Below are 25168 nucleotides of genomic sequence, written 5' to 3'. Positions count from 1 at the left end.
GCCATGATGTAAATACCTACTTCTACAATATGAGGGTAGCACAACCCCAACCCCAATAGTACCAACAACCTCCAATCCCACTATAAAGGCAGCCAACAGTAGCACCCAATGCACAAGTGCCATCGCTCAACCCCATCCTAGTGAGGACACAAGTGCCTTAACTATTGAGAAATCAAAATTCTCCGTAGTATCCTCGAGCATCGAATCTTGCTTCAATAGTTCTAGTGCGCAACAATTCCAACCAGAAGAGCTAGAATCTCACTAGTATGAAACAGAATACCCTATGTACTACATGGATGATGCTGAAGGACTCATTCTGGTGTATGCCAATCAAGTAAGACCAACCAACTCAATCTCCATGCATGCCGCCATCTATGTGGCCATGCCTCCATGGTACTACTGCGCATGACAATGTGTGTTGGCTTTGTGCACACCGCCAGTGCCCACGAGCCCTTGCGTCCATAATGACTGTGTCAGTAATGGGGATTGTGTAGCCCATATGACAATTAAGTGCATGATATTAGAGGTGCCCATCGATTGAATGGAAAGGCCCGTCGAATTGTAATGCCAAGCAACACTTTACTAGAGTATGTGTAAGAATTAAAGGCAGGTTTTTACCTTATCACACCATCATGCACGTCCGTTGTGTAGCCAATCATGTGATAGAGCAATATAATGATCCCTTCTTGAAGTAGAGGTGGAATTTATAGAAATACAACCCCCATACAATGAAGGGTCACTTTGGAGAATGAAGGGTCATTAGACTTTTTGTTGCCCCTTTGAATATGAAAAGTCCTTATGCCAATGAATTTCAAGGGTCATTTGCTTATTACCCCATAACTCATATGTGCAAAATTATTTTATTCCTTTCATAAGCAAGGGGTTAAATTTTAGTTCAACCCCATTTATGCTCAATTTACAATATAGGTCCAAAGCTATTTGCCTCATTGAGTGTTGTGACCCAAGTGAACCCACTTAACGCTCAAATTTTTTCCCTTAACTATAAGCAAGGGTTAATTTCATGCTATAATCAAGTCTTGATCAATTTACAAACTTTTGAAGTTGAGTGAACTTTGCACACACACACACACACACACACACACACATATATATGTCATGCACTATTTAAATTATTGCAAAAAACATCTTTTTTATATGGGAAGTGGTTAAAAAGTACATCCATCCTTGACCATAATTGTCAGGAAGGTGTGTGTGTGTCTGTTTACACACATGCACGTCCACCACATATATGCATGCATACGTGAATACATACATACATGCACGCATGCACGCATGCACACACATACACACACATACAGAGGATTGTAGTAGTGTCAAGGTAATACGTGAGGGAAAGTAAAACCATACCAAAAGTCCAATGTTCCCAACAAATCGTGCTATAATAACCAAAAATAAATTAATGCCAATAATGCAAATTAATGTCCATCAAATCGTTATTAAGATATTAAGAAACTGAAAGAAAAAATCTTACTATTAAATGAATGGTAAAAATTTGTATCTAATCTTTTAAAAAAAAGGGAAAAAAGGGAAGCGAGGAGAGAAATGTCCTAAATAAAAAGGAGATGTCGGCAGCAAGGAGATGTAATAAGAAAACATAGGGGAGCTTAATAAAATATAGATAGTAAGTGTAGGGGAAATTTTAGGGGGGGATAATATTAATAAAAGTAGGGGAATTAGTTGAATCATGAATGTCACTAGTCATAAAAAGGTTAATTTTAATAGTCCTAAAAAGGGTTTAGAAATTAAGGTAGAGATTATTTTTAAAACATAAACAAAGGTAGAGAGTGTGTGAGTAGAAGTAGGGGGGAAAAGGTGCTAGTAGAGCAGGGCGATTGTTGTTTGGTACAGTTGGAAAACAATTTTTTTAAAAATGTGTGTGTGTGTGTGTGTGAGAGAGAGAGAGAGAGAGAGAGAGAGAGAGAGAGAGAGAGAATGGAGGAAAGGAGATGAGGAAGAAGAGAAAGGGGGGGATAGGGGAGTCCAAGAGAGGGGATAGGAAACAATGGAGAGAGAGAGAGAGAGAGAGAGAGAGAGAGAGAGAGCTCGCCATTTTTGCACAAGCTCGCCAAAAAAAAACACCCCCTTTTACCTCAAATTTGGGATGATAGGGATGATCCAAGAGTTCAAGGAAATGTGGAACAAGCATAAGATATGCAAATAAAGATGAGCCTTGCATTGGAGTTATAGGTGAACATTTTGAGAAAATGGATTGAAAGGTACAAAGAGGAAAAATGAAGATGAGAGGAAGATATAAGAGCATTTAGAAGAGGGTGTTGTCTCTCTCTCTCCCATGTCCAGGTTCGCACGGTGTTGGTCACCTACAATCATGTCATTGCTCATTGTAGCACAGGTTTTCACAAGTGTAGCATAGGTCCTTAGGTCATATTCCAGTGAGAGGTGTAGGCTATAGCGTGGAAAGTAGGTCTCATGTGCGCATGGGTAAGAAAGAGGGTTTGATCACATAGATGGATGGAGGCTCTCGCCTCCACAAGAGTTCAAGGGTTTAGAAGGGGTTGTAGGGTTTGGAAGGGAACAAGGTTGAGAGAGCTATCTAGGAGTTCTAGGGTTTAGAGAGGGTTGTAAGGTTTAGGAGGAGTCCATGGTTAAGGAGTGGAGAGCTACTCTCATTCGCAACTTCGAGGGGTAAGGGTTGAGGAGGAGGGACAAGGAAGGAGGAGGGAGGAGAAGGAGGAGGAAGGAGGAGGGAGGAGGAGGAGGAGGAGAACGAGAAGGAGGAGGAGGGGGAGGAAGACGAGGAGGAGGACGAGAGAGTGCAAGGGTAAGGGCATGCTAGAACATGATAGTGTGAGAGAGTGTGGTCATAATGGAGGTCAATCACATGAACACAATAGTGAACTTGAACACTGAACCCCAAAGAGTTGGAGCTTCATTCCATTGATAGAGATTTATACATGTTGGTCTCTACACAATCCATAGGTACCTCCAAGGTGAGACCTCTTTCATAGGGGACATTTTGGACAAGAGTCCCTCCACTTTTTGGGGGAACCTCTTGGGCCTCTGCACAAAGTGGGGGGCCTTTTGAGTCTCTATGCAAAGTGGGGAAACCTCATGAGTCCTTACAAAAATTAGAGGGACCTATTGAGTCTTTACATAAAGTGGGGGGACCTTTTGAGTCTCAACACAAAGTGGGGGGACCTCAAAAAGTGTAGGCTTTTAGTCTTTCTCTCTCTAGTTTTAGTATTTCTGTCCTTACATCTTGATTTTGCAAGTATGATTGGATCTTTTCTAGAGATGATTTTGGCTACCCCCATCCTTTAAGATTCATCATGCCATCTTTCAGGCTCAAGATATTACAAGCAGAGCTTTGGTGCTACTCTACACACATAATGATCTCATCATTGTTTCTCTAGACTGCACTTCTAGTCCTTGTTGTCACACGGTTAACAACTCCCTCATCGATGTGATTACCCATCCTTGGGCTATGGTTGAGTTTCTAGACCATGTTGTGCTGTGGAAGTTTTTACCCAATGAGCATGGTAAAGATGGCGTTGGTGATAGATGGATCAAGCTTATTGTCACTCTTTTCCTTGTAATTGATGAACACCATAGATTTCAGTTTTTAAGAAGTCAGTATCAACCATTTCTTCAAACAAACACACATACCGCCCTTGAAGACATATGGCTCTTTGAAAGAGATGACTGGTTGTTTGAGCATCTATCTGTTGATTTGGGTTGAAATCGAGCTTGGGTAAATGGTAATCAATGGTGAGGGACACCTCTAGGATTGTTGCTAAAGCTTCATTGTATTTGGCACTCTCCTTGAGTGTTTTGTCATAATTACCTTGCATATATGATGCATGTTTGTCTAAGGCTCAGATGAGTGTTTCTTGGATTTTCCATTTGACCTTGGAGTTTCTACTGATTAGCGGCCAATTGTGAGGACCATCTCCCTTATCTAGATCATGATGATTGGCATCCCACAAGTGGGATGCATTTGAAAGGAAGATGGAGCTTGTAAGTACTCAAGGAGGTACTTTTCTTTGAGCAACTTTTGTCTATGCCAAGCAGGTTGTGGCTCTAATTTGTTGCTTGTCTAGAGTGATTTGCACTTGACAAATGTGCATTGAAATCCTGAGGAGATACCATCCTCCTCTTGATTGTATATATGGGTATTTCTTCCAAAAATCACCAATAGGATTATCGAGCATGGGAATCATGGCTATATCCTTATGCAACTCCTATGTGGGTGTGCAATTTGGATTATCCAATTGGTGAAGCTCATTGATGGAATCGTGAATGGTGCCTTCCATTGGAAACTCAATTGAGATCTAAGGAATATGTGGTCTAGGGGGAGAGGAAGAGGTTATAGGGGACAAACATGAGGTGGAAGCAAGTAGTAAATTTGAGATTATAGAACTATGGATGTTGGTGGAAAGTGGAGGGAGAGTAGGGCAAATGGATTTAACAACTTGATAGTCCTCAAGGAAAGGATTTTCAAGTGATGGGAAAAAGCTAGGTGCTACTGGATGGTAGGAGTTAGGTTCTTGGATTAGGAGGTACAGCTGGGAGGCATGGGCAAATAGGCATGGTAAGGAATATGGGTTAGCATGGATTTCTGGAAAGGTACGAAGGATGTTACTGGAGTTAGGGAGGGATGTGAGAAGATCATAAAAGAGAGTTGCAAGATAGGGGAGATTACGTTGAAGGTAGACCACATATTCCTATGGCAGATCTTTTATTGCTTTTGGTAAGCATTGTCAGCTTCAATGTAGGATTTGTCTAGGACTTATATCCCAGGGAAGTTAATGGTGATTGTTGTAGTAAGGGTAGGAGTCTGCTGGCTACTACCCAATGAGGAGGACTTCCCATCAAGTGCTCATATAGAAGTATCGCATCAAGTTTTAACTGTTTGAGATTTGCATGCAGTGAGCAATAGATTACATTTCTCTCATCCTCGTCCATTTGTTGGCATAGATCCCAGAGAGTCTTTGTGCTCACTGGCTTGGTCCAATTAGGACAAGATTCTGTCTACAAATGGTAAACACAGAACATTGAGAAAGATGAGATTATAGCTCATTTGAGAAGGGGCAATGCACACAATGTGGTAGTGATGCAATAGCTACTAGATATAGATTGAGTAGAGAGAAACCAAGGTGGAGCACAAAATTAGAATGACATTGTCCAATATTGTAAAGAGAAGGCAAAATAATGGAAAGTTAAGCACAATGCCATATAGTAAAACTATGGAGCAGTACGCCATGGCTCTTGAAAATTTTGAGAGGTAGTGCTCCATCCTATTTGAGAGGTAGCCCTCCATCCTTTTTGAAACCCAAAGTACTCTAGTAGCCTTGAAAGAGGCCTATGGTAAAGTTGCTAAAGAATTTAGAGAGGTTTGATTGTAGCTGGAAGAATTAGATAGAGTTGTTGCCATTATCAAGAACCAAGTAGAGTGGCTGATGGAGAACATCAACACTCTTAGGATGCAGTAGAAAGGAATCAAGAGAAACTTCCTCATGTATAAGGTAAGACTATATATTGGCAACTGCCCATAATAGTTAAACCAAAAGAATATCCTCTTTAGATGCGGCAGGCCGTATGTGCACAATCTGTCATGGGCACATTATAGATGAGTGCCAAATCCATAATGGCAATAGTGTGGCCACTTTGTACATGTTTTTTAAGGGTGTTTGTGTTGTTTTGCATGCAACCGCTGTATGTAGAGCTTGCCATATGCCAATTCTCAAGTCATGGAGAAACCAACTGTGCCTCTAGAGAGAGCAGTAGCTACATGTAAATCAGCCACAAAAAGAAAGGCTTTGTTTTATGGAAAAATTTAGCCTCCTAATAAAGGGAAGAAGAAACCCCCTCATCATAAAGGGAAGAAGAAGCCCAAGTCTAAGCCATTACAATGGTTTTATAACACTTTCTAAGATGTACATGTTTGATTTATAATATGACCATGCACATGTTTCTAAGATGTACGTGTATGATTTTTAATAAAACCATCACTTCTTGTATGTTTAGCAATGAGAACACAATTCTTCTTTATACAAGTTGTTTTAGTATAAGCTACAACCATCACTATGGTTGTAAAATTTAAGTGGTTTAGGACTAATTGCAACCAGCATAGTGGTTGTAGTAGTTAAGTGATAAAGGATTAACTACAACCAATGTGGTGATTTTATAGACTTGAAGAGGATTTAAGATCTTGTTGACCACCTTTTAGCATTTTTAAAGCACCTTTGGGCACTTTTTAACACTTTTAGCACGAAGCACTTTTTGGCTACTTTTTAGATTTCTTTTAGCACTATTTGACCATGCTAAGTTAGGATTTATTGGATAAGCATAACTGCAAGTAGCAAGTTTAGGATTCACTACAGCCTGCACAATTCTTTCACAAGTTAAGTGATTCAGTATTAACCATTCCCAATGCAATAGAAAAGCATGTTGAACAAACAAGGTATCATGTTTCCTATCATCCAAAATGTAGAAATGGTACATGCGTTGTACTTTCTTAAACTACTATGAGTCAACAAGGAGACTACTATCAGTCACATAGAAGAATCAATAGATGATTTTACATGTTTGGGATGGGTTTAGCCAAGTGATCTATAAGCTCCCTTAGCTGAGTGCCTTGTACTATGGTGGCCATCATTTTGTATCTGATCCTTCAACATCAACATGTTTAGATTCCTCCATTTTATAGAAACAAGGTAGTGTTTCCTAATTGGATAGACATGTTGCTTCACCTTCACACCAAAAGTTTGCATTTTCCACAAATGCATTTAATGGAATGCCACCCAAAGTCTCCCTTTGGGTAGAGCACTATCTCCCATGCACAAACCTTAAGGTGCCAACCTTGGTCTCCCTTGCAACACATGATGATGATCCAGAGTTACAAGCTTTGTATTTATTTGTTAGTCATGGGCATCTATATCCATGAACCAATGCTCCAGCATGACTACATGTCAAGCCATGCAAAGCCTGCTAGGCCAAGTCAAAGTCCATATGTGTTTTGTAACAACACACATTCCTGCCTTTAAGTTTCTTGATGTACCAAGGCTTATAATGCTCAATTGAAACATCAAGTTTCTCAGCCATAAATTTTAGATACAATTTTGTATGCTCATCCAACATGCAAGAAATCAAATTTCAAGCATGAGCAACTATGACAACATGTTGTTCTAACCACCAGACTATTTTCAAATATAAATCAAACTATTAAATATACTATAATACTTGATGTTCCATCCACTAGATTGGTTCAACCATGGGTTGTGGCATGCTAAGAACATGAGTTAAACTATTAAAAAAAAGTAGTCATTTCAACCATTGGGATGATTGGAAAAGCAATTTAGGCAAGCTAAGAACATTCATTAAACTATAACAAAAATAGTAAAATCACTAGGCTAGTTTAGGATAATCACATTAACCCGATACAAAATAAAATTTTGGGCACATAAAGAACACAATTAAACACAATACACATGAAATATTTTGCTGTTTATTTTTTGTAGGTGAATGATCCATCGGGACATATATATGGCTTGTCAATATGGTCCTTTTCCCTTAATTGGGCCCCTATAGTACCATATTGACGTTGGCCCTTGGAAAAATAGCACATGATGTGAAATATATGCAAAATACGTATACACGTGGCTTGGGTGTAGCAACGTAATTAATACTACTTTTCCTTCAATCCTCCTTTATCTATTTTGATTCTCCTTCAAGAGTTGGATATGTCTAAAATTCTTTCCAATGTCCACATAGAGATGCATTTTTCTTCAATGATTGGATCTATTTTAAAGTCTTCCTTCAAAAGACCAATGAAATTTTTTTTATTGAAAATATCAATAAAGACTTTAAATAGATCTAGCTATTGAAATAAAATAGCATCTATTTATGGACATCATTAAGACTTTTAGGCATATCCAACTCATGAGCCTTTTGGTTGCAGCCGCTATGCTATTGTGCCTAATGTTCATTTATATTCCTACCATAGGGCTGGTTCAAGATAATCATATTAATTGGTTTTTGACCTAAACCTGCTTAGTGATATATTACTATTCCAACCACTGAATAGGTCTAGAACTCCAAGCCATCTTGGTGTTTGAATGTGACACATATGCATGTAATTTCTATTTTTTTAAATATGGATTGATTTTCTTACAAAAATAAATTCAACAATTAAATAGTATAAAATAGCAAGTTCAACCATTGGGCTAGTTCAAGACAATCACATGAGCTCCAAGACAACTTAGCTTATTGTAACAACATTTACTAACTTGCATTGTGTCAAGCATGTGTATGATGTGTTCGTCAAACTACTTGCACCCAACCCTTTTCTCTAGATGTCCTCATTTGTAGAAACTCACATGTTGTTGTGCTAAAACAATGTAACTTAGCAATGACTTCCTTTTCTTGCCTTTTGTTGATGCCCACAGACTCCTCACATTGGGATGGAGCTGGAGCACTTCCACTCTATGACCAATCACTAGAGCCACATTGGTCCTTTTGATTAGTAACATCTTTGATGTTGTAAAACCAAGCTATTTTCCATTTCTTTTTAGGACACCAACATAGCTAATGTCACCTTGTTTGCAACTAGTCGATCTAAGCTATACACCCCTTATACTTTGCATAGGCCATCTCTCAAGCTAGAGAGTAAAGTCACCTAGGTGTGCATCTCTTGAGGTGTTGGTAGAGTTGTCACTATGAATTTTGGGTGCAGGCCAAAGCTTTTCAATACTCAAGACTAGTAGACATTGGAATGGCATGATGTTGCTACCTCAAATGCTCCCGCCAATTATGAGTCCACAACTTATGGCTTTTTTTAAAATGGAAATGTTTGGATGTATGCATCTATGCTATTGCTTTACAAGGAGTCTTTTTTCTTCATGTTGTTTCTCCCTCTTCAACCATGTCTTCTATTGCCATTTTGATACTATGCCATTTTGTTTCTTGCCCCACAATACGCTCCTTGTGCCTTGACCAAGCTTTTCAGTTGTCTTACCTTGCAACCTCTATCTGGTCCTCTTGCAAGCCATGGCATGCTATGGATTGCCAAGACAATGAGTGAACCACTAGAATAAAGAGCAACTAGCTTGTGAAGTGAGCAAAAAAAGGAAGACGATGAATCCAACTTACCCAAATAAACAAGGAACATAATATTGAAGGAAAGTATTTTCCATTTTTTTGAGGGAACATCAACATAGCTAATGTCACCATGTTTGCAGCTAGTTGATCTAAGCTATGCACTCGTTTCACTTTGCATAGGCCATATCTAAAGTTAGAGAGTATAAGTCACATAGGCATGCATCTCCCAAGGTGCTAGTAGATTGTCACTCTACAAATTTTGGGTGTAGGCTAAAGCTTTTTAAGACTCAAGGCTAGTAATAATTGGAATGGTCTGATGTTGCTGCCTCAAATACTCCCAAGAATTGAGAGTCCACAACTTGTGTTCTTTGCTATTATGTAAATTTATGAATGTCTGTGTCTATGCTTTGCTTTGCAAGGAGTCTTTTTTCTTCATGTTGTTTCTCCCATTTTAAACATGTCTTGCATTGCCATTTTGATACTATGCTATTTCTTTCCTCACCCCACAATCTGGTTCTTGTACCTTAACCAAACTTTTTACCTATCCTTTCTTGCAGCCTCTCTGGTTCTCTGGCAAGCCATGATGTGCTACATATTACCACAATGAGTGAACCATTAGAACAAAGGGAAACTAGCTTGTAAAGTGAGAAAAAAAAGGAAGGTGATAAGTCTAGCTTATCCAAATAAACAAGAAAGATAATACTCAAGGATAGTGTTTATTGTTCATTTTTAAGGGACATCAACATAGGTAATGTCACCCTATTTGCAACTAGTTCATCTAAGCTATGCATTTCTTTCACTTTGCATAGGCCATGTCTCAAATTAGAGAGTAGAGTCACCTAGGGGTGCATCTCCCGAGGTGTTGGTAGAGTTGTCACTCTATGGCAATGTTTAAATGTGTCCATGTATGCTGCTAGTTTGCAAAAAGTCTTTTTTCTTCATGTTGTTTCTCTCTCTTTTGTTTCCCCCCCTTGTCCAAAAGACCTCCTAACCTTGGGTCTCACAATTATGAAAATATGAACAGATCATAAAACCTTGCATATTTTTCACGGTATATACCTTATTATTTATGGGATGGGGCACTTGAGATTTTCATATTTTCCCTTGCATATTTATAATTTTTGTAAGAAAACCATGCATATTCTATATAGACCTTGTCCCCCCATACCCTAGATTTTGGATGATGGTAGTAACATAATACATATTGAGTTAGTGCCCTGGGAATCTACTCCTTGTGCCTTGACCAAGCTTTTTGATTGTCCTATCTCATAGCTTTTGTCTGGTCCTCTTGCTACATATTTCCATGACAATGAGTGAACCACTAGAACAGAGAGAAACTGGCTTGTGAAGTGAGAGAAACAAAGGAAGATAATGAGTCTAACTTACCCAAATAAATAAGATAATACTATGCGCCCTCTTGTTGCCCTTGTTGGGTTACATCCTTGGGCATGATAATGTGCACAATAGTAGATCTAGACACACATAAATTCTCATGTAACGTAGTCAGATTTGCCAGATTGGGAGGCATGAAAATTCAAAATATCACATGGGAGATGTGAAACTTCACACGTTGTGTTTCCCTCCTCTAGTTATACACATCAGCAAATTAGATATTTCATTTTTCCCAAAGCAAGTGCAATGCCACATAAATGTTAGAAAAATCAAATAGGCCAAAGGGCATGCTAGCTATTTAATGCTAGGGATTATGAAGTGCTTATGAGCCTTATAGCAAGCAAATGCATGGAAAAAGAAGCAATTCAAAATTATAAATAGTGTTGGATTTATTCAAAGATCTATGCATGTGCATAATTAAATATTTTCTAATTCATCCATTCTAGGGTGAACAAAGACACCAATATGACCAAATTTGAATGTTTTAAGACCATCATGCACTAGTCCCATAAGTAAAAACCAAGAAAAGTTATGAAGCATGCACTTAAATATTTGTGCATAATTTTAGCACAACATTGGAGGCCTATAGACCATGACAAACTTCTCAATTAGGTATGTCCTTTAGTTGAGGGGTAGCTCAAGTAGTGCACTTTTGGATTATTATTACATGATTGCATATATGTGTAGATATTTTCTTTAATGTTTTTGAATAAATTGTTGTATCCTATATTGTTGCTTCACATGCAACATGTCACTTTTATTGATTTAATGATCTCATTCAAAACATTAATTTTATATTTTTTTGCTCTCATATTCAAGTTTAAAATGTAGTCACCTTTATACAATAAATCTATTAAATGTCACAAAAATGGCAATACCCAAGCGACCATCTTTGAAAGTGTAAGAAAAAAACACAGTATGGAAGTGCACTAGGCTATGGCATTTGAGCTCTCCCATATAGCATCCTAATGTTGAATCCTTGCCAATGCTATCACTGCCGCAACCCGCACGTCGTGTCACAAAATCATCAACTTGAATAACATCCTGAAAGTTGTGATAACCAGATTAGTAACTCTTTTTTTGAAGCTTCAAATTAAGAACAATAAATCATCAATATTGACAAAATATCATGAACTTACAATGTCAACACCATCTTTCTCTTCGTATCCCTTTGCGCAAATATTGATGGAGCGATTGCTCTCATCAATGTTAGTAGGTGGTGCCTATGATGAAGCCATCACACTAGTCTCAATTCTTTGACGTTTCTACTCTCGCTCCGCCATTACTCTTTCGTGTGACTCTTGGAACTCTGACTCTGTGATTGCTGCATGACCGGAGTCATGCATTTCTTCCCAAGACCCATATTGTCATGATCGGATGCTCCAAAGTGTTTTCAGGTGCCAAATCTGTGCCCCTATCCAACCCCTCTTCTAGGTAGCCTAAGTTGATATTATTGTCCCATGTAGAAAGTGTCCCTAATAGTTCGTCTCATAACTTCATGACATATTGAATGTCAATCAAAAACAAATACTCACGATTTTCAATCAAAATATATGGAAGGGTTTGCAGTAAAACCTCATCCATCAGACCTTCCTTTGTTTTTTCCTCATCTTCCTCCTCTCCCTCTTCTTCCTCTTCTTCCTGTCCCATGGAGGATGTTCTGCCTACTTCTTGAGGCACATGCTCCACCTTTGCTGTGTGTTTTCCCTTGTCTAATGCTTGGCTAGACCAATCCAAAGCAAGGGCAGCTTCTGCAATGACATTGACATTTTCTTCTACTTCAATTTCTTGCTCTGTTGCAAGAAGACTTGGAACTTTTGGTATGAGTGGAGGTGTAGGGCTGTCCTCCATTTCCAAAATAATTGCACAATTTCTAGGGTTACAAAACCCGTCTCGAGAACATTAACTCCACAATGTTTCAATGGAAAGCTTGAAATGTTCCAGTAACACTATCCAAGGGCTGGGTCGACTTTGGTAGAAGGAAAGATATATACATAGGAGCCAAAGAAAGATGTCAATGAGCCAATCAATCTCTTGCTCTCTCACTTTTGATCTACCCCCCCCCCTCTTTTGTAACTCTCTCTCTCTCTCTCTCTCACACACACACACACACACACACACACGCCACTCCTCTCCCTCACATTAGTCTATCTATCTGTCTCTCTCTCTCTCTCTAACTCCCCCTCTACTCTCACCACAACACACCCTCTCTCAACATACATACATACATATACGCAATCACATTAGAATGGACAAATGAAGTGGCATAATGAAAATATAACAATGTAAAAGAGAGATTCAATTTGAAGGAAAGAAAGTTGGACTTGTAGGGTCGAAGTTCATGTTTCGAGCCATGTACACGTGCTTCATCTTCACCTTGAGTCCTTTTTTTGTATTACAAAACCCAACAATGCGACCCTTCCAATGCTTCTGGTTCTTTGCTCTGTCCTTTCTAGAAACCTTGAATTGACCTATTGCAGATGGTTGCATTGTGACCTAGGACATTAGCCTAAACTCTTGAGGAATCCAAACATCATTGCCATCCTTCAAAAAGTGATGCACACAAGATTGAATTGATAGCTTTGGCTTAGGGGAAGGGGAGTGCTTCACCATCGCATAAAGATAATGCCCAAGCCTTCCCATTGGCTAGTTTGCTAATCACAAATCTTAAGGGCCTAATCCAAGAGGCCCTTTTTGAGTCCAAAATTCCCCTAATGGGTGCAAATGGCTGTATTACCTCGAGTGCAAGAAGGTTGCCTATGTGAAAGTAGAGAAAAGGGAGAGCCTTTACAAATTTTAAACCGAGATCAAGAGAGAAAATAAAGAGATTTTTAACAAGTCATAGGTAGAGAGACTGTTAGTTTGGCTTTTGTGTTTCAATGCTTCTCATTTAACCTTTGTCTCTTGCCCTCCACATTTCCATGAAATGAATTAATAGATTTTCATTCCTAAAGGTTTGGGGCCCTTGTTTAAGGTGAAAGGAAAAGGGCCAAATACTATGTAAGAAGTTAAAAAATGTACTACAATAAGCTGCTTCACTATTGATGCTAACTTGTTCCAATTTACAAACGATAAAAATAATTAAAAAAAATGAAAAGTAAACCGAGGAAAGAGGCATCCTTTGCATACCACCTCCAACAATGGTTGACCCTAATTAGAAACTACAAGTTTGGGTAACATTAAGTAACCTTGACTATCTGTAAAAGAAAAATGCCACAAAACTTAGACTTATAATATAAAGACGCCATGAGGTCTAATCCATCACAAGAGCTAATATTAGAACTTGAAATAACACCTTGCATGCCTCTTTATAGAGCCATGCAAACACTATGTTCTCACGAGCACACTTACCTCCTTATGACCACCTTTTTGTGAGGTGAAAAAACCACTATAGGCCTTTCTAGAACTACATTGTCATTGTACTTTTAATGTTATAGGCCACAAGGGTGAAAAGGGATGAGAAGAGGCGGCTGAAAACTTGGTGAAAAGAGAGGTAAGGGAGGGAGGGGGCCTTCAATCAACAGGTTTTTCATATTGTACGTACAGACTAGGGCCACTTGTCATCACAAAAGCTTTGAAGGACCATCAAAGCTTTAATATAACCCCCTTAAAACTATTCATCTGTTTTACAAGAGTGCAAGTGCATGTGAGCACCACCTTCTAGCATAACAGGTGCTTTTGGGTGCAAAGGAGAGAGCAAGCGATTTTTTTAGTATGTTGGTCTATTAACTTGGATGTTTTAGCCTGAAGGTTAAAGCTTTGAAGGATGATCGCCATAAAATCTTGCTGAACTCTTGCCCTGATGATCGCTCAGCCTCCTCACTTGCCTTTTACACCATTTCCCACATTGCGTTAACTTGTTTCAAAGCTTGCCCATGGAGATTTATAAACGAGAATCCAATTCTCCACTATAGCACTCCCTCTTAGGAGGCAATGCTAAGAAAGGCCCACCAAAGCTTTAAAACCCTTAAATCTACCTTAAGCATCAACTTATTACTAGGTAATTCTTACATTACCACTAACCCAAAATGGTAATATATTCAATGTTGAATATAGCCCATACCTTAAAAAAGCAAGTCCTCACGTGTTGGTTTGAGCTGGATCTAGGAGGTTGCACTGGTTGAAACTACTTGTGTAGGTTTTTGCCGTGCAAGAAGGGTTGAACAAGGATACATCTGGAGGAGGAACAACATGAGGAATGCCTTTTGACATTCTCTGTGATTGGATGTCCCTTCTAGCTCTACAAGGCTAGGTTGGCAAAGACTTGGGTTGGGAAATGTTGTGTGGGTGTCAATGTTATCTCACACATGATTAGCTTCTACCCATTTGATTGGATCAAGTTGAGATGGGGCCAGTCGAATGAGAACATATTTGACAGACATGAAATTCCCACCAATTATTTTGTGCCAATGAATCTGAACGCTCCTCCACCCTCCCCTTGTCCGCCTATGTGTGAGACCTACCACAACATCAGAAGATTGAACAGATCCCTTGAGTGTGAATGGACAAGGACTCGATGAGTCGTAAGAAATATTCATTTAGGCGAGCAATTCCTTTAAATGGTTCCAAGCGACATTCGAAAGTGGAGGGAATATGCAAGATTCATCGTTCACAAATTCGACATGGTGACATGCTAACTCCCATGTCGAGTGAGCTATGGAAGAGTGAAGGATGCTTGAGTGTGATTGGGATAGGAATCCTGAGAATATTCATGAGATTCAGATTTCTTTTGAATTGTGGCAAGCGACTTTTTTGAAAGTGGAGAGGATATTCGAGATTCGAGATTCACAATCATCCAATGAGGGTGTGGGCAGGTGTATGAAGAGCGTGCTCTCAAAAATCACATGTCACCTGCTTCATTCTTCACCACTCGTCTCGCAATCATCAGCTCCGATCCATCTATACTCTCCAACATAATCGCACAATCTTTCATATACCAGCCCATCTCTTCCCCCTCGAATCGATCTGTCCAATTTTTGCATTCCCCTCTCATTGTATACAATTCCCACAATCAATCGATTCTGTGTGAATCTAGCGCTCGATTCAATTCAATTCAATCCTTACGATCTTTCACTATACAGCACATGTTCCGTAACCACATGTTGGGGGTAAGACTTCACCCTTTTAGCTTGTATTTGATGATTTCTTCATCGGATGTTACTTTCGAACTGGTTCCCGACTGTGCGCCTACATTTTTTAAATCGGTAGAGCTGCCAGTGTAGGTAACGAAAGAACGGCTTCAATTGTGCAAAATCAAAGTCTGCTTGCGATTCTGCGGCACCAGAAGGATTATCAAAACCGTGTATAGTCTCTTGTAAAAAACATAGCATAAAGTGCATGCCTTGACAAGGAACATGAATATCAGTGCGATGGCTGGGGGGGAATGGGAAGGCCTAAGAATATGATATTTGGGGTGATAGGCTATTGACGGCGAGCTTGTATTGAGTGTCATGCCGGGGGACCAGTGATTGAGCGATCTGGATTGATCCCTGGTTGTTACCCCCGTAGGGTCTGTGCTGTACAATCGTCTTGTGTCCGGAAAGTCGACGGATTTGATGGGTACGATACCAGCTCCATTCTCTGCGAGTTCTTGATTCATTACTCATTTTCAGAATCCTTATCGAAATAGGCAGACGGAGAAAGTATTGACACGGCTGCCGGCAAAGCCATACAGGCAACAATTCTTCAACATTTGGTGTTTGAATACTTGTGATAAATGCAATTAGCGCTTCTGAATGAAATGTCCCAGATCATATATGCTACAAGCAGCATTATTAGAAGAATTAGGAAGACATTTCGCTCCGCAATGTACAATCTCCACTCGGAGTACGTGTGTGAGAAAGATAAGACCTTGGACGGGACAAATTTTCCCGCTTGGAAATCCACGCATTGGTTTTCGTGCTGCACCCTTTTGAGTATAAACTTTATATTTCAGATTCATATAAAAATATCGGTAGCGAATAACTTTTGCTCTTTACTTGTCTAAAGCTGTTACACTCTGCCGTTAAAGCCGTCGAGAACGATACTGAAGTCTTTGCCAAAGTTCAGTAAACAACGCCTACCAAGGCTACTACATGCCTCTCTGGTGGGCGTCCAAAGCTATTTAGTGAGTGTGAGAATGACATGATGCAAGCGTTGCAATGTACATGCAAATATGTTTGTGACGCGGCACGCTCATCTAAGCTGCATCATTTTCACAGCCTTCTGTATGGAGCATTTGCATATCCCTGAGTCGCAGTAGGCCCCAGGATCTATTTGCAAAGCATCAAAATTGAATGCCCCATAGGAAAGCTGTGGAGGTACGGACAGATTTGAGTGCTATTTGCAATTTTGGTATGCTGAATGCCCATGGTACCAGCGGAGAGGGCCTCTGCATTTTAATTTTGGCATGGAGCCACTCCTCGTGCTTGATCATAAGAGTAGGACTAAGTGAACCAAAAGGGGTGCAGCAATGTTGGCAAAATGTAAGAAACCACACGTAGCATGTGGAGAATTATCAGCACGAGAAGTTAGGGAAAAGTATTAGCAGATTTGCGTAAGACAACATGTTGGCTGCTAATGTACCCCCCTTCCTTTGAAAATGCATTCCCAGGGATTGGGGGGCTCCATGTTTTGACAGATGATAGGAAAGCCAAGGTTGCACAATCCTGCGTTGTTTTCAATTTCAGTTACTTTCGAAAGAAATAGGAATTAGGGAGTCAGGAAAGATGCAATTTCGGAAGCTGAAGATACCTATGGTGCTGGATGCATGGCATGAATTTCCTCTGTTGTCGGTGATTAGGAGTCATCTCATCGTGCTGATTCTTTAGAGGGACGGAATGCTACATTCCAATCAGAATGTAACACGAGTCTGATAGATCTGTTGGCAAAGGTATTTAGAGAGAGTACAAAGTAGCCAATTGTAACCCAAAAATGTATACAAATGAAAATCTGTTGCGATGGTGTATACAGACTTAATGTTGAGTTTATGACTCGTATGGGTTTCAATGTTAAACCAGGTCAAAGGTTCTTTGTGGAGGGTCTCAGTATGGGAAGCAAGAGGACTGGGTCCCACAAGGCCTAACATTAGTATTGCCCAAGGGTTAGTTCTAAGGTCAAAGCCAAAGCTGGAATGATCACTTGGTGAGAACCAAGAGTTTCAAAAGCAAGGATCTATAAGGACTAGAAGGCATGTGACTTTTGCTGGTGAAGTTCACGATAGGGACTGCTTGTATGAGCCCTCCTATGTGTACTTTTCTTCATTCTGATTCGTCTGAGGTTTTGGATCTGCTCTCTTCCTAATGTGTGTGATATCTGCTGTCCTTGCAGTTCATGTGTATTATTTTGTCTTAGTTCTTTGGATTTTTCCATACAAAATATAGCAAAATTTATCGGGCAGGCAACGTAATAAAAGAAACAGTTATCTGTTGCCTCAAGTTTGTCTGCTTGTGCAACTTGTAATCTATGGCCCTTGCGTACTTATTTAGTAATTCTGGTGCTGAGGACAAAACATAGAAATGTGCTAGCTCATCGACCTTAATGTGCAGAAGAAGAGATCCTAATAAAAGAAACAGTTATCTGTTGTCCACTTGTGCAACTTGTAATCTATGGCCCTTGCGTACTTATTTGGTAATTGTGGTGCTGAGGACAAAACATAGAAATGTGCTAGCTCATTGACCTTAATGTGCAGAAGAAGAGGAGATCGTAATGATCTTCATGAGCTTCATTCAAGAGAGCCAAGCTCAACTTTGATTGTTCTAAAAATGGGATAGAAGTTAAAACATAAGCTAGTTAATTCTGCCAGCTCGGCCATGATGCCCATGACAAAAAGATCCATTTTTGCGTTAAAACCCAGAGTTTCAAGGATGGCCAACTAGCACTATCAGTCATTTGTCCAACTCAATAAGGTGGACTCATTAGTAGTGGGGTAACAAGAGCACAACCTAAAGACAAATGCAAGGAGAGAAGAACTAGGACAGTGGATATAAAGTTTTTGTGTTGTGAATGCATGAGCTTTAGAGCAGATTTGGTGTAAAGTGTGATGTGGTGTTGCTTGAAGTATCGGCTCAACAAAGGAGCACTAATTGTGAGCGGAAACCCGGGGAGCTGAGTTTTTGATAGGAGTGGCTGTAAAAAATAACACAACAAAAGTGAGAGACAATAGAACAGTAGGGTTGGCGTTGAGCATTGTTGATACATGTGCCTGCAAAACATCACCACTCAAAGAAGTGTGCATCAGCAGGGAGACAGGCCCAACCTATAACAGAGATTGAGTATGTGTGGCCAGGGACCTGCAGGGCTGAGTATCTTGCAAGGGGTGGCTGTAGAAAAAAATGCAACAAAAGGGGGTTAAAAGAGAACAGAAGGGTTGGCATTTGCAGTACCAACATAAGTGCCTGCAATACATCATCACTCAAAAGAAAGGAACATCAGAAGGGAGACAAGTCCAGCCTCAAGCAGATGCGGACTCTCTTTGATGCTCCCTTGGTCACGAAGCAGGAGGTCCACTCTGGTCTAGGGTAGAGCTTGAGAGCTAAAAGAACTATGCTTATTGCTACATGACTACGTATTGACGGTGTCTTAATCTGCACACTGTGGGGTGTGATCAAATACATTTTTTCTTTCCTCTTAGTATGTCTTAAGTGTTGTTAAGTGTTGTATTCTTTCTTGTGGGTTCTTTTATATCAAATTTATGATGTTTAAACACCTTTTTTGCAGGAATTAGGACTGGAAGTACAATTTAAGATACAGAAAAGGGGTGCTTTTGGTAAGAATGATTGCTACTCAAACGACAACGAGGACATGGTGGTCCCAAGAAGATAAGCATAGGGAAGTTTCAAAGATAGTTATTACAAATATGGTGATAACCATGACACCTGGAACGTCTTTGTATGCCAAACTGGTAAAATTGAATCAAGATTTTAAAACCAACAGGAGAGCGATGGGAAAGCTCATACAGAACAGTTCTCACGTAAGGTCAGATCTTGGATTCATGAAGAAAGAAATTCATGATATCACAATACTTACAAACAGTTATGCCAAAAAAAGAACAGCCAAAAGAGCAGGCCATTTGACAGAAAGGAAGGTGCAGTGTTTTCATCAAAATTTAGGGGATGCAGTTCTGGCATTTTTCCAGGGAAAAGCAGAACCCATTCAAAGGGAGAGCCCACCTTTAAATCCCCAAAGGCTAACTGAGGGTGAATCCATTCAAAGGGAGAGCCCACCTTTACATCCCCAAAAGCTAACCAAGGTGAGTCTTCAGCTACATTATTGCACATATCGTATAATTTACTTAAGAAACCCATTCCTAAGCTTTGGTTGGGCAGTCCTTTCCAAGTCTATCTAGAGCTGTTTGAAACTTGCTTGCTTACATGAAAATTCTAAAAATCCAGGTGAATGAAGCAGAAGCAAAAAAAGAAGAAGCAGATGCAATTGTGTATTCTGCTCCCCCCGTGACCTCAGAACGTGACATGTTACTTGCACAGTATATACCTGTGTATGTTATGCTACCAGTAAGTTATTTTTTCTTGCCTTCTGATTGAATATTACAAACAAACAGAAACATTTGCATTCTGGTAATCCTGTTGGTATATGATCGAAAGTTCTTGTGTGAATTTTGACACCTCGACACTCAGCTTGATGTGATTTCCAAAGACAACATGCTGCTCAATGAGGATTTACTGCATGCAAATCTGCAAGCTTTGAAAGCTGCCCATGTTGATGGCGTTATGGTGGATGTCTGGTGGGGAATTGTCGAAAAAGATGAGCCAAGGATATATGACTGGTCTGCCTACCGGTCCCTTTTTCAGATCATACAAAAACACAATTTGAAATTACAAGTGGTCATGTCTTTCCATCAATGTGGGGGAAATGTTGGTGACAGCTGCTACATTCCATTGCCAGAATGGGTACGCAAGGAGGGGAAGTCAAATCCTGACATTTTTTTTACTAACAGAGATGGTAAGAGGAATCAGGAGTATCTAAGTTTTGGCATTGATGATAAACCTGTTCTCAATGGACGAACTGCCGTTCAGGTAAAGAAACTTGCTTGAGGTGTTACAGTTTTCATGTGCTGCTGTAGACCTGGCTACTTTGCAATTGTTTATGATGTGGTCTGATTTACCACGTTATTATAGGTGTACTCAGATTTCATGAGAAGCTTCAAAGAGGACATGTTGAATTTTCTAGACTCTGAGATGATAAATGAGATAGAAGTAGGCTTGGGTCCATCTGGAGAGCTCCGTTACCCATCTTACCCTGAAAGTCAAGGATGGCGTTTCCCAGGGATTGGGGAGTTTCAGGTCAGCTTTTGTATAGAGATAACTCATCCTCCTGAACGTGGTAGGGCTTCGAATGAACTAGTTTCATGTTAATGCACATCTGAAACTTCTAGATTTCTTGTTCTTTTTTTTGGTTTGTAATTATGTTGTTGCATGAGTAGATGATCACATAAGACTGACGCAGATAGTTCTTCCAGTGCTATGACAAGTATCTGCTAAGTGATCTCAAACAAGTGGCAAACAAGATAGGACAGAAAGAGTGGGGTTATTCAGGACCACAAGACGCAGGCCATTACAATGATTGGCCTCAGTCAACAGGCTTTTTTCGCAATCATGGTTCTTTCAGCACAGATTATGGAAGATTCTTTTTGGAATGGTATTCTAGCGTGATTTTAAAACATGGGGACAGGATTCTTGAAGCAGCATCAGATGTCTTTGTAGGTTGCAAAGTTAAATTGGCAACCAAGGTAACCATATATCCAACCATATTCACAGAATTCCTAGGCCTTGCTTATTTCTGGGCTCCTAGTATTTTTTTGCAGAAAAAGTTATTCTTTGATCACCAATTTCAAGTGTCCAAATGGGCGCCCACGATGACTTTTAATCGTTCATTTGTATTAGTATCCGCAGCCTTTGAAAGATTAACATAAGGTTGAAGGTTCACGTGGAAGAAATTAACGTAACGTGTGAAAAAATTAAGCTAACGTCGACTCTCTCTCTCTCTCTCGCACGCTCGCTCACTCACTCACTACTCTCGCTCCAGGCTCACTCTTTCAGGCTGCCTCCTCCAGGCTCTCTCTCTCTCTCTCTCTCTCTCTCCCCTTCAGTCTCTCACCAGGGTCATCTTCCGCATCTCATGAATTAGATGCAAGCCTAATCAAGCCTAAAAATAATGCAAATTAATTTAATTGAATGCTTCCCCCTCTGGCCTTCCTCTCCACCCAAACACGCAGGGCTTTTGGCTATGGGAATTTTGTATGTAAACTTAGATTCACACAACAATTGGTTCCATGTGGAAATGGTTCTTTAGTTTTGCAAGTTATGAATTTTGAAAATCAGAGGAGCCAAATAGAATAGAGCCGATAGACCTAATATGGAAATTGCATGGCAGATAGCAGGTATTCATTGGTGGTACAAGTCCAGAAATCATGCTGCAGAACTTGCTGCTGGGTATTACAACCTTAGAGAGAGAGATGGATATAAGCCTATTGCAAAGATGCTAGCACGACACAGGGCAGTTCTCAATTTTACATGTATTGAGATGCGCGACAATGAACATTACTGGGAGGCCAGGTGTGGGCCCGAAGGTCTCGTAAGGCAGGTGAGTTACACACGTTAGATCTTAGATCTTATTTGTGTAAGCTAGATCCAGAGAAGCTTCTCTTCCCTTATCCCCTTGTTATGATAATCTTATTTACGGTTTTGATCATTTTATTGTGCATAACAGTTATTTTTATCTTGTTTTTTCATTTCTTAGTGAAAAAAAAAGCCTTTATGATTCTGGGAGGTTCCTTTCAATAACAATCTTGCAACTAGTTTCAGATCCGATTCCGAATTCTCTACTTCATTTAGTCAAAGAGGCCTCAAGAGAAAGATTCAGAAGTAGACTTCTATGAACAGGTTTTAAATGCTGGATGGGACGAAGGAGTAGAAGTATCTTGTGAAAATGCACTGCCTCGGTATGACCGCGAAGCCTTTGATCAGATTCTGAGGAATGCAAGGCCAGATGGAATTAGAAAGCATAGTCTACCAAATAGGCGGATTTTCTCCTTCACCTACCTGCGCCTTTGTCAGGACCTAATGCAAGAAAATAACTGGAGGGAGTTCAACGTGTTTGTGAGGCGTATGCATGCTGGTCTGGTATGTATTGTATTTTCTGACTACATAGTTTCAAATAAATGCCAGCTCATTATCTTTTAGCAGGTCTAGTTTTACTACACTGTAACTGACTAGAGGGGAGTTTTAAAAAATTTGCCATATCATTCCAGGATTATCACCCAGAACCGGAGAAATATTTCTGTCCAAGAGTGCCTCTTCAGCGCTCAAAACCTTTGGAGGCATTTGAGGAGGAACCTGCAATACCTGTTGCCTCAGTGCCCCTTGATCAATATCATGTTCCGCTTGCCCCGAAGCAGGAAAGAGAATTATTTTTTTCTCAGGATGCACCTGGGGGTGGGTTGGGTGTACAAGTGGAGAAGGGTTCTGCACCATTCCCCTTCAATATAGCCGCATGGTTGTGGGGTCAATTAAGGGCTGGTGGGCATCAGTCTGCAGAAGGTAGTGATGCTCCTGCAGAAGATAGTAATGCTCCTACAAATGATGATAATACTCAGGATGATCATTTTCCTGGGTTTTTTCTCTAGAGTTCTTCATGTTTCATGTCTGTGTGCTATCATACCTGCCACTGATTGCTATGTTAATACATCTCTTCTTATGCTCTACTTAACATAAATCTGCCATTCTGCGTCCTTCCCCTCCTCTTGGCAAGTTGCCAATTTCTCTCGTACGTTCATCACATCCTCCATCCTACTTTGCTAGTGAAATCTTCATGGTAGAGCAGCCAAGAAGTCTTATATGCCACCCCCTCATCTGTCATTGTCAATTATGTCCTTGTGTCATTGCAAATGCATATGATGGATTGATTTCCTTGTTCTTTGTGGAGTTTTAAATCGTATCTTTCCAGTGGTAGCTTAGCGTCCCAGCCTGCAAGTTTTAAATTCATTTTCTTAATATTTTTTGTATCATCCCACAAGGCATGTTAGGGCCAGCGTAGAGATATCGGAACAGTTTGAAGACGTTACTTTTGAACATTGTTGAAAACTGGACAGCAATGTATAACTTGTCACCTTTGAAGATTGGTTGTAAGTTTGAGAGAAATATGTTTTACTTGGACCTTTAGCAGGCATAACTCTGTCCTTTTGTGCTTGACGCTTATGAGTGTTGTCATTTCAGGCACATATATAAATTAGGCTTTATAATTTGTGTTTTTCCCTTTCTTTTCGTTTTGTTTGTCTTTTATATTTGAATTCAGCCGTGACAAAGGGCAGTAAAGGAGAAGGCTGACATCTGCAAAAAGAGAAATTACAGAAGCAGAAAAATATAGCAAAAATTCAAATGTTTAGCAGAGACTGGTATTGGAAGGCAATGCTCCACCTGTGTGTCCATGACCTGGTCCTACACTATCCACCTGTCTAGGGGTGATCTGAGCAGCCCTGTGGTCGGGTAGGGCAGACTGAGAGGTCACCATGTAGTCAGCTGGATGTCAGTCCCCATTATATCTGCCAGTGAGGGGTGAGGCAGTAAAATTTCCACACTTGGGTAGATATAATGGGGTCGAACCACCTTCCTAACAACTATTCACCTCCACCTTGCAGCAACGTTGCTTCATTTCTTTACCATTTCGGTGGTCTATACATGCCTCTCGAGTTTCAAATGTGGTGCAAGTTTCAAACTACTATTGTATGTGTGTTTGAGCTCTTACCTTCAGTGGAGACTGAGTGTTGTAATTTCAGCTCATGCTTGCACGTTTGTCTAAATGATTTCTCACAAGGTATCAAATCCATGTCTGAGATTTTCGACAACAAAATGCAGCACGAAAATACAGAAACAGTCAATGTTGAGCCTCACCCTCCTGAGCACTTGAAATTCTGAAGATGAACAACTAGAAATGCATTAAGATTCTGCTTTGCCATCTCAATGGCAATAGGAATTATCACATCCAGAACAGTCATACCGTTTGGAATTTGCATTCTGAGCAGGACAATGGGACGTTGAACGGTGGATGGAGATATTGGGGAAAGAAGGAAAAGCAGGGTTCTGATGTTGATGAGATGCAAGCCAAAATCAATAGATTAGCTTCCCCTTTCTCGTCAGATATCCTACAGTTTTCGTAATGTGAGCGTCAGAGAAGCGTAGTAAAATGGTCTACGGCAAGTAAAACGAAACTACACCGAATAGGCAGGGGAAGGTGTCAATCGCCAGAATTGTGAGGATGAACCATGAGGAGAGTACAGATTTATGGGAGCAGACGAGAATTGAACGCAATTTCAGTGCATTACACAAAATGCAGAGCGAGAAATTGCATCCTGAAATTGAACGCAATTTCAGTGCATTACACAAAACGCAGAGCGACAAAACAAGATGCACTGAAATTGCATTACACAAAACGCAGAGCCCAGTCAAACTTCTGAAAGGAGCGTCGGGAAAGAAATCGTTTGCAAAAACGCTTACCTCAAAAAATCGGTGCTTGCAGAGGATGGCAGCCCCAAAAACGTTGCTTTGAGGTGGTGAGAGGATTTGTGAAGCAGCGAAAGACTCCAGCCGGTGGAGTTGATGGGGAGAAATGCCTTACTGTTTGGGCAATCAAAGATTGCCCGTCTTGGATTGGATGCTGGAAGCCGAGTCAGCAGAAGCAAATTAGAGGGGCTTGGCTGCATCCA

The 25168-nt window shown here is 40.2% G+C and overlaps 1 protein-coding gene across 1 annotated transcript; it reads left to right on the top strand.

Annotated features, from left to right (window-relative positions):
- The first annotated feature begins 15337 nt into the window (after positions 1-15337).
- LOC147892213 (beta-amylase-like) lies at positions 15338-23487 on the top strand. The gene is made up of 9 exons (XM_087388311.1): positions 15338-15578; positions 19168-19699; positions 19842-19961; positions 20085-20483; positions 20586-20750; positions 20927-21196; positions 21841-22050; positions 22350-22589; positions 22718-23487. The coding sequence occupies exons 2-9, from the start codon at positions 19223-19225 to the stop codon at positions 23090-23092; spliced, it is 2256 nt and encodes a 751-aa protein (XP_087244437.1). The 5' UTR covers positions 15338-15578; positions 19168-19222; the 3' UTR covers positions 23093-23487.
- The last annotated feature ends 1681 nt before the right edge of the window (positions 23488-25168 follow it).

The sequence above is a fragment of the Dipteris shenzhenensis genome, chromosome 17, assembly GCF_047967505.1.
Source record: "Dipteris shenzhenensis isolate YYH24624 ecotype China chromosome 17, Dip_SZ_1.0, whole genome shotgun sequence".
Lineage (NCBI taxonomy): Eukaryota > Viridiplantae > Streptophyta > Polypodiopsida > Gleicheniales > Dipteridaceae > Dipteris > Dipteris shenzhenensis.
Note: the sequence above shows the minus strand (reverse complement) of the source record. Positions and strands in the feature narration are given on the sequence as shown.